The following is a 10,805-nucleotide window of genomic DNA, read 5'->3' on the forward strand; positions in this document are numbered from 1 at the left end:
TTATTATTTTTGTTTATAGCTTACTTTGAAGATAACAAGAGCTTTCAAATTGTACCTACCATAGAACCTTAAACCTTTTGAGATATTTTTTTTGAGATTTAATGTTTCGTAATATATGAATAACTATTAATAAGAACAGTAAAAAACCTTTAATTTATAGATAATTTTATGTTATACTAGCTGACCCGGCAAATGTTGTTTTGCCGCTAAACGCTATTAAAAAATAGGGGTTGGTGGGACGAGTGAATATTTAGGGTTTGGGTGTAAAAAAGAAATAAAAATATTTGCCGAAAAGTTAAAATAAAAATTCTGGTGGGCCACCCTAAAGCCAACTTAGGGGGCTTAAAAAATAGTTTAAGTTCGATTCTCAGACCTACCAAATATGCACAAAATTTTTCATAAGAATCGGAAGAAGCCGTTTCGGAGGAGTTTAACTCCTAACACTGAGACACGAGTATTTTATATCATTACATAGTATAAAACAAAGTCACTTCCCGCTGTTTGTATGCTTAGATCTTTAAAACTCCGCAACAGATTTTGATGCAGTTTTCTTCAGTAATTAGAGTGATTCCACAGGAAGGTTTTTATGTATAATACATGCTTAAAAGAGGAACACTGATAGTTTTTGCAACAGTGCGAAGCCGGGGCGGGTCGCTAGCATTAGATAAACTAACATAACATTTATACGAATATAATACAATAAAGTATATTAAATATACTTTAAATATATTAAATTTTTATTGATTTTAAGAAATATTTATAGACTAATTTATACTCGCAAATATGTACCTAATAAATATGGTCAAATTTTGATAAAGTCAACTGTAAAAACTTGTAACATTAATTTATATATATTTATGTAATATAAATAAATGTACGAATGATTATTTTAGGAACAATAAACACATCACACCTAAATCATCAAACTTTGTTACATATATGATTATTTACTTTGTAAGTCACACACGTGGTTTCACGTTACATTGTAAGATAGGTATTTTGCGAGTGACTTCGCTAACAATATAATTCGGCACCTGACACATAATAAGTGTCGTCGATCTCCCGCTATTGTTAATAACAAAGAACAAATTTATAGTATCCCAGTTTAGACCATCCCATTATCCCAAAGCTACCTGCCTCGAGTCATCTTATTCTATACAATTTTTTAAACAGTCTGACAATTTTTGTCTGGTATCTTTTAAAGTTGGGTTGTTGTATACAGCAAAATGTCACGTATTTTTAGTGTCATTCCTAACACATTAATTGGCAAGTTAACTATTATTATTCCACTTTAAAGGGTTTTTTAACACTGAATACCAGTGTCTATCGTCGAAAGATGTCAATATTTACCATATGGCTTTGAGCATTTTTTCGTTTACATATGAAACTTATACTTTAGAAACCATTTTTACATAACAGCAAATTTATATATTAAAGTATATTAAATAATAACATATAATTTAAATTTTATTACGTTTAAACATGTTATGGGTGAAACTTGGTTTAGCAATGGGTCGCGTGTTATATGAAATTAACGCGAATTACTTCGAAACAAAATTACTCTGATTACTCAGTTATCTGATATTAAATCAACAAAACGTATATATATTACGTTACATAAAAAAATACTACGGACATAATATTCGTCTTATTTTTATTAAAACATACGTTTTATAATATTTTAACATTTATTTACAACTGGTCCTACTAAGAAATAAATAAATTCTACTCTTGTGCTGTGTGAAGTACACTTTTTCATTAATTATTATGACTACATATGTAAATAAATGAAATAACTGAATAGCAGTCATTTAATAGATATTTAGGTTGTATGTCAAGTTATTTTATGGATGGAAAGCGTTACACACTTTCTCTGGAACTAATAACCACTGAGAAATAACGAGGCTTAATATTAGGATATACGACATAATATAACACTAAGACAAAAATATTTAATATATATGACAAATACTTTCAATAATATACACACATACACAACACAATTATTTTTACGTAGGTATATATAGTTTCGAACTTAAAGGTTTATTTTTACGATACTGCACTATTATAAAAGTACATTTTTATTTTATAAAACTATTAAGTTGTTAAATAGAACGCAAGTCGCCTTTGAAACGGTTAAAACGATCATGATTCGGAAAGGTCGTTTGCAAAAAATATATTGCGTATTTAAAAGTAGTTACTACCGTTACAGATATGAAAATTGAATATTTATAATTTATTAAAAACATATTGTGGTCATAATAAAATATATCATAAACTAACATATTTTATATTTTACCAATAAGTAGGTACTGATAAAATTATGACGTAAAAATATGAAAATTTAAAATTGGAAACAATTTATTACTTCACTTTCAAATAAAATGTTCGAATGATTTGCCTATTTCGATTACATTAGATTTTTTTAAACTAAAATACAATATTTTTACGACTCGTCAGACGTTGTTTAGAAATTGCCTTTCGATAAGTCGGAGAACACGTAACTTTCTTCTTGTTTATAATCAATTTTTTCTTTTTATATACTCGTTACAATTAATAGTATCGCAATTATTATACCACAAAGTTTGCCATTATTTGTGAAAGTAAACTTATGCCGGACGTACAAACGTGTTGAAATTATGTACCCGCAAAACGAAACCGCACGTCGCAATAGGTCAACGCATTACTTAAAAAATATATTTAAAATATAAAAAAAAAAATACCTTGACAGACGAGCCTCGTTAACTTCACAAATTATAATCCTTCGTTTCCGTACGCACACAAATCTCACTGTCACAAAATAGTTTTCACCTCAGCACTGAAACAGTAAACATATTTTGAACTTGATAGAGTTGCGCGGGCGCTGCGCGGCCAGTCAGCTGCGATTGAGCGCGAAGTGTGCGACTGGAACTCTCGCCCCACTCCAGCGCTGTTGAAACTTTTGATAAGGACCACCTCCACTCGTGGCTTCCCGTCGAGACCCTAATCTTTTACGGCTCTATAGACTTTTTGTCATGTCATACTGGATTCCGATCTTGACTAATGTTTATCGTCACTGCGTAGATTCATTATTCAGAGTAACCTGTTTTTGGTAGTTATCGTGTCCCATACAAAAGTTACAACGTTAAAGAACCGGGAATAAAAGTGTCACTGTAATGGAAGATAAAAAAATATTGATTTAGATGCGCGGCGATGTAATAGGTTTTCTATTTATGCACTCTACGCAATCGCATTACTCGTACGTGCATCTACGTTTGTAGATACTTTAATATTACATGTACATACATCAGTATACAGCACGCGTGCTAGTTCTGGCAGGGATAATAATATATAGGTTTTGATGACAAAGGGCCCTCAAAGGGGAAACGTGATCAAGAGTGCGGAGGATAGTAACCAGATAGCGTATTGTTCTATATTTCTTTCCAAGTAGGTGGCTTACCATGATAGTGGTAATTTGTTAATTTGAGTAATTTACTAAACGAGTGATTTAAAATGTTTATTTAAGCTTAATTTAACAAATTATATCATTAAAGTAATTTTATAGTAAGCAAATATTCTAATATATATATTATTTTGTTTTAATTATATATATAACTAGCGGACCCGGCAGACGTTGTCCTGTCCGGAAAACAGCTACCAAATTTGATAGCTTACATACCGATAGCAGCGCCACCTAACGGGTCCAATTGAGATAAAAACTAACATATCTTCCAAGTTAGACAAAATTACAAAATTTGCATGCTTACAAAATTTGATAAAAATTGATTCAGTAGTTTCGGAGTTACATACTGATAGCAGCACCACCTACCAGGTCCGATTGAGATAAAAACTACCCTATCTCCCAAGTTGGACCAAATTACAAATGCTTAAAAAATTTGATAAAAATTGGTTTAGTAGTTTCGGAGCTACATACATTTAAAATTTTCATTGTGAACGCCCACCCCCGTAATCCTTATTGGGCATGAGTTATCCTAAAATTCGCTCATCGATCATTGCTACATCACATATAGGAGATTCGTACCAAATTTGGAGTCGATAGTTTAAAAACGGGAATTTTCCATTGTTAACACCCCAACGGGCAATATAATAGGTAATGTGAAATAGCTAGTTAATACAATTTTTACTGTATGTAAATTAAATTAAAATACGGTGTACGAATAAGATCAATTTAATCATTAATAACTTACGTAAAATGCGCCCTAATATATTATTTAACATGAATTTTATTGAATAGCAAAAAGTTCAAATTGACTCTACATTTTAGTTAGAAAACGTTTGTATGGGAAAAAGAAAAGGACTGTTTTAAGGGTTTTTACGGAAATTATTCGTATTTTTCTTGCCTCTTATGAGTAAGCCATTATCGCTAAAACAGTGAACCATAAATACAATAAAAATTGATATTACATTTCTAATGCACATTTGGTAGTAACAAATTGATTTTTTTAATTAAAATAAATACTTTTTTAAACTTCGTCATTTAGACGATAATTAATCTATACAAATGAATAGAATTGGAGTGTCTGTTTGTAACTTTGTAATATTAAAATAAGCGCTTTTTACTTTTATTATTATTGTTTTCGGTATTTTTTTTTTCTCAGCCTTGGCTGGTTTTTCTGCATTTACGGGTCAAAACCAAGTAAATGCAGCGTGTGGTGTGTTAAAATTATGTGTTGTGTGGGATTTCGCGTTCGTCAATTTGCAAGAACTTTCTTACGATTCGGCATGTATTTAAAATGGCGGCTTTTTGTAAGGTGATATAAAGAGTTTCGTTTAATTCTAGTAGTTTAAGACTATGTAACAGATGGTTTGGGATAACACCTGTCGTGGAAAGAGCTATTGGGATTATGTATACTTTATTTTGGTTCCAAATTCTAGCTACTTCCTCCTTCAGTTCAGTATATTTGTTGATTTTTTCAGAAATTGTTTTTTGTAGGTTATGAGTGTTGGGAACAGCAATATCTATCAGATAGGTTATTTTATTTAATTTATCTTGGAGCGTTATATCCGGTCTATTGTAGTGGATGGTTCTGTCTGTAAGTATTGCGCGATCAAAATAGAGCTTATGTGTGTCGTTTTCTAAGACTGTTTGTGGCTTATATTTGTAATAAGGTGTGTTTGTGTTCGGTATGAGTTTGTGTTTTAGTGCTAACTTTTGGTGAATTATGTTGACTACTTGGTTATGTCTATGTGTGTAATCTGTTTGTGTAAGTGTTGTACATGCCCCGGTAATGTGTTGGATGGTCTCTGGTTGAACGTGGCATTTGCGGCATTTATCGTTTGGTATTGAGGAGTCTTTGATTATGAATTTTCTGTAGTTTTTAGTGTTGACTATTTGATCCTGTATCGCTATTATAAATCCTTCGGTCTCTGGAAATAGGTTTCCTATTTTAAGCCATTTGTTTGAGGCTGCGGTGTTTATGTGGGGTTGTTCTAGATCGTGAGGATGGCGGCCGTGTAATACTTTTCGTTTCCAGCTATCTAGTTTTTGTGTTTGAAGATCGTTACTTTCGGTATTTAGAGAGCTTATGTCTTCGTGTAAGTTTAGTGGAGTATAGTTAAAATCATTTTGAACTATGGCTTTATGTATTTCGCTAGCCTGTGATTTTAAGAGAAAAAAAGCTTTTAAATTGCCGACTTGTTTTTGACAGAGATGATTCAAATCAATAAGGCCCCTTCCTCCATATTCTCTTTTGATAGTAAGTCTTTCTATTGCAGATTTTGGGTGTAGATTATTGTGTTTAGTGAGTGTGATGCGTATCGTGCGCTCTATTTGTTCTATGTCTGTTTTTGTCCATTTTATTATACCAAATGAGTATGTAAGAATTGGGATAGCGTATGTATTTATAGACTTAATGAGATGTTTGCCTGTTAGTTTAGTTTTACAAAGAGCATTAACTCGTTTTTTAAATTCTATTGTTAAAGTGTTTTTGATTTCTGTGTGATCTAATCCTTTAAGTTGTTTATATCCTAAGTATTTATACAAATCGGTGGGTTCCATGGCTGTAATTATATCGGTATCATTAACTACATAATGGCCTGGCCGTATCTTGCCTCGTTTAATGTAAAGTGTTCTACATTTATCCAAACCAAATTCCATATTAATATCTTTGCTAAATTGTGCTGTAGTATCTATTAATTTTTGCATTTCCATTTCTGTTTTTCCATATAACTTAATATCATCCATATATATGAGATGAGAGACTATTGTATCTTGTTTATCGTATTTGAGGCAATATCCGGCCCGACAACCACGCAGCAAATATGACAGGGGGTTTAAGGCTAGGCAAAACCACAGAGGACTCAAGGAATCGCCTTGATAGATCCCCTTTCTAATGATTATTTCTCTAGTTGTGATGTTAGTTCGATTCGCGGTCAGGTAAAGTGTGGTTTTCCATCTGAACATAATATCACGTAAAAAGTTTATTATTTTCGGGTTTATTTTGTATATTTGTAATATTTTAATTAGCCAAGAATGTGGGATACTGTCAAAAGCTTTTTTATAATCTATATATGTGCAATGTAGGCTTCTATTTTTTGAAGTCGCCTGTTTGTGAATAGTAGAATCAATTATTAGCTGTTCCTTACATCCCATGTGGCCTCGCCTGCATCCTTTTTGTTCTTCCGCTATTATATTATATTGTTCAACATGTTTATTGATTTTTGTTGTTATTGCTGATGTTAAGATTTTGTATATAGTTGGTAGGCATGTAATAGGTCGGTATTGTGAAGGTTGTGGAGAAATCTGTGATTTAGGCAGCATATAGGTTATTCCAGTGGCAATGAAATCTGGAATTTTTTGTTTACCAATAATGATATCTGTAAAATTTTTAGCAATGATCTTATGTAAAGAAAATAATTTTTTGAACCAAAAGTTATGAATTTTATCTATTCCTGGTGATTTCCAGTTATGCAATCTAGCTGTAATGCTATTTATTTCTGTCTCAGTTATTTCTGTGAATCCCATTTCTTCAATTGAATTCCATTTATTTTCTTCTTCGGTTATCCAATCGGCTTTATCATTGTGATGTACTTGTTGTTCCCAGATGCCTGACTAAAAAGTTTCCAGTTGTATTTGTGTGGGCATAATATGACTGTTTACTGTATCTGTGTCTATTTTTTGTTTGTGTAAGTTTCTGTAGAAAGTTTTTTCATTTGTGCTAAACATTGTGTTATCGTTTTTCCTTTGCTGTGCCTTTTTGTATCTTTTAAGTCTATGAACTTTTAGTGCTAACTTTTGTTTTAAAGTGTCTAAGAACTCTTCCGGTTTTGTATTCCTATTTTCGTGTTTAGTGTGTGTGTTTCTTGTTTCAAATATTCTTTTGACATGCTTAATGATTTTACGGGATCTGTTGTTATTTATGTACTGTGTGACTCGCCCACAGTCTGCTCTGAGTTTTTCTATGTCCTTTTCTAATCTTATTTGCCATGGTGGTTTATTACATTCTTTGGGCCTTGCGCTTCTAATATTTTCTGTGACCTTATAGTTAAGTTCTTCGGAGATAACTAAGGCTACGCAGTACACTATTGTATGTATGTCGGTTAGTTTGTGTCGTCGGAAATAAATTGGAACAGAATATCTTGATTAAACATATTGACTAGCTGAAATAGGTGAGAACTGTATCTAAGTTTAGGTAATTTTGGTCGGACTCGTGGGTCCATTCCTGAATATTGTGTTAGTGCTGTCCTGAATTTGTCACAGATTTCTTCTATTTGAGTGTTCGTTCCTAGGTTATGGTCTAATACCGTATCAATGTCGTTATCCATCATTATAGTAACAAATTCAGTCTGTGTTGACATGTGTGATGTCTGAGTGTTATTAGAAAATGTGCATGTTGACTGAGTATTATATGTGAATATGTTTGATGGCGAAGTGTGCCTTGTGTTGGGTTTTGGGTGAGTAGAAGAACATTGAATATCATCGTTTGTTGATACATTACTATTAATATAGATTTGATTTTCATTTTCTGTTTCTAGTTGTGACTTTATTTCTTCTTTAATTATATTTAAAGTTTCCTGATTTAAAAGGTTGTTTTTTACTATTGCTCTTCTTTGATCTGCGATTCTCTGTTCTGTGACGTTTAATTCCGGATATTTTCGTAAAAAAAGTTCGTGCAATTGTTTTCTGTAGGTGGTTAGGTCGGTCTCTAATCTAGTGATGTAGTAGTAGGTGCGCATGATAAATAGGTTTACTTCTTTACTCCATTTCATGCGCACTCTCGGTTTACCGGCTTTGGTGGACGTGGGTAAAAAGGCACTTGCCTCCCGCGCAACATCCAAAGTCGGTGTGGGTGAATCTCTGTTTGAAAGGGGTGAGGAGGGAATTGATGGTGTATATGAGATGGTACTTGGACTATAGGGCTCTGTTGAAGTTGTCCTGTCAGTCAGTCTGTCAGCATCGGCTGTAGCATTTTCGGATGACCCGGTGGGAGCCCGCCTGTTCAGCTCCTCACCGCTGGCGGTTCGCATGCTGAAACACCCAGCGCCAGCTCCAGGTGTGCCCCGGCGATTGCCCCCGGGAAGCGGCCCTTTACGTTTCTTCATTGATCGTGTCTCCATATTGAACGGGTTGTCGGGACCGTTGGTTGGAAAGGTGTGTCTAGGTGTTGGTGTCTTTGTAAGGTATTTGTGCCTGCTACTTCAACGAGGTAGGGTATGGTCAAGATGTTAATGACAATTTGTTCAAGCCTTCCTTAAGCCCCCCCACCACGGCAAGGTGGTCCCTTGGGGGGGTATTATTATTATTATTATTATTATTATTACTAAACGGATTTTTACTAAACACGGTATACCAAAATAACATTCTTATACAATTTTTATCTGTCTGTCTGTCTGTCTGTTTGTTCCAGCTAATCTCTGAAACGGCTGGACCGATTTCGACAGGTCATTCACTGGCAGATACCTGATGTAGCAAGGAGTAACTTAGGCTTAACTTTTATTTTATAAATTTATTTATTTTGTAACTCGGCAAACTGAACAATAACTTTTTTGTTAAATTCTACGCGGACGAAGTCGCGGGTACAGCTAGTATAGATATAAATATGGAATTATGTACCTATGTGTGTAGGGAGAATGTGAATTGAATAAAACGAGTATTATCGAATTAGTATATACCTAGATTAGTTTCACGCTTTTTGAAGTATTAAACTACTTTATTAATTTAAAAAAATCCGTATATTACGTATTAATATGATATAGGAAATACATGATTATAAAATGCACCGAATATGCCAGAACATCTCAATTAAATTATTATGGCTATTAAACATTTGAATGGTCGTTAGAAAGTGATATTCATATTCAATTGTTCCATAAATTAGTAATCATTACTAATGCGTTAATCACTTTTTGATTACAAATAATAAAAATTACACATCTAACTTTTGAATTTTTTTATCTTCAAAATTAATTTTAATTTATAAGACGTATTCGACGCTCTTGAGATGTATCATTTAATTAGAAGGATGTTTCAAAATATTTTCCAAAGCACACTCTTTTTCAACGAAATATTGTATTTAATGAATAAATAAACATCTACAACACACACATACGGTCGTATATTCCTAAAGTGAGCAACTTAATGCTTGTGTTTTAAGTAACAGTCGACATATCTCTTTCGATAAGCGTACATAGAAATAATACATATATAAATAAGTATGCATATTATACCCAGACTCGGGGTGGGAATCGAACCCACAACCCTTACCCCCCATGAGCTACATTACGGGAGCATAACACTACTTGAATGCAGTATTATTTAGCTGTGATCGAAGATTTAGGCACTTCTCTAGTCGAGTTATATCAAATTTTGTGCAAGATTATTCCCGCTGTGGCCTGACTTCAACAAGCCAGCTACTGTATGTCGTAGACACAATGTACAAATTTAATATAAAGTAGCTTATTATTTATAAATTTTCAAAAATGAATATTTTAACCCATATTTTTATTAATACATAAATACATTTTTTCAAAACGTTCATCTGTGTCACGACCTCTGACTGCACTCTTGTGTAGTGGAAATTTTAATTAAATCCGGCTGTCGCGGGTTTCATTTCTTCTCAGATATTATTATTATAAACTACTAATATAATTGTGTTTCCAGGCAAACGAAGAAAATCCGACTTCAATTATATCGACAAGTAATACAACCTAGGTAGACGAAAAAATACTCAAGTAAATACGCATTATCAAAGATTACTCCAAAAGTTGTAATCAGATCTCGATGAAATTTAAATGTGACCAAATAATAAACATCGGCTTTCGATTAAATTAAAAATCATCAAAATCGGTACACCCAGTAAATAGTTATGCGGATTTTCGAGGGTTTCCCTCGATTTCTCTGAGATTCTATCATCACATCTTGGTTTCCTTATCACGGACCACACTTAAGATATCTCCTTTCAAACAAAAAAAATATATATCAAAATCGGTTCATAAACAACAAAGTTATCCCAGAATATACATTAAAATATATATATATATATATATATATATATATATATATATATATATATATATATATATATACCTACCTAGTTTAGTTAGACGCTTAGTATATATATATGGTCGAATTGAATAACCTCCTCGTTTTTGAAGTCGGTTAAAAATTAAAATATCTTACGCCGGTTTTTAAAAAAGAGAAAAAACAAGGCATTTAAATTGTCTTTTTTCATTTGATTGTAAATCAAAGTAGGTACATTATTTGTTTACATTTTTTTCCTTTCAATCGTCAAGGTTAACAAAAGATTGTGTTGTATTAGTTTGATAATTTTACGAACTATTTTTTAATATTTTTGTCTTAAAATAAA

At 32.6% G+C, this 10,805-nt stretch overlaps 1 protein-coding gene and 1 pseudogene across 1 annotated transcript; both read right to left on the bottom strand.

Moving 5' to 3' along the window:
• Positions 1–4,663: 4,663 nt before the first annotated feature.
• LOC123653782 lies at positions 4,664–6,184 on the bottom strand. The gene has a single exon (XM_045589766.1). It carries the CDS (start codon positions 6,182–6,184, stop codon positions 4,664–4,666), a length of 1,521 nt encoding a protein of 506 aa, XP_045445722.1.
• A 17-nt stretch (positions 6,185–6,201) lies between these two features.
• On the bottom strand, positions 6,202–8,556 carry LOC123653783 (annotated as a pseudogene).
• Positions 8,557–10,805: the final 2,249 nt, after the last annotated feature.

The sequence above is a fragment of the Melitaea cinxia genome, chromosome 5, assembly GCF_905220565.1.
Source record: "Melitaea cinxia chromosome 5, ilMelCinx1.1, whole genome shotgun sequence".
Classification (NCBI taxonomy): Eukaryota; Metazoa; Arthropoda; class Insecta; order Lepidoptera; family Nymphalidae; genus Melitaea; species Melitaea cinxia.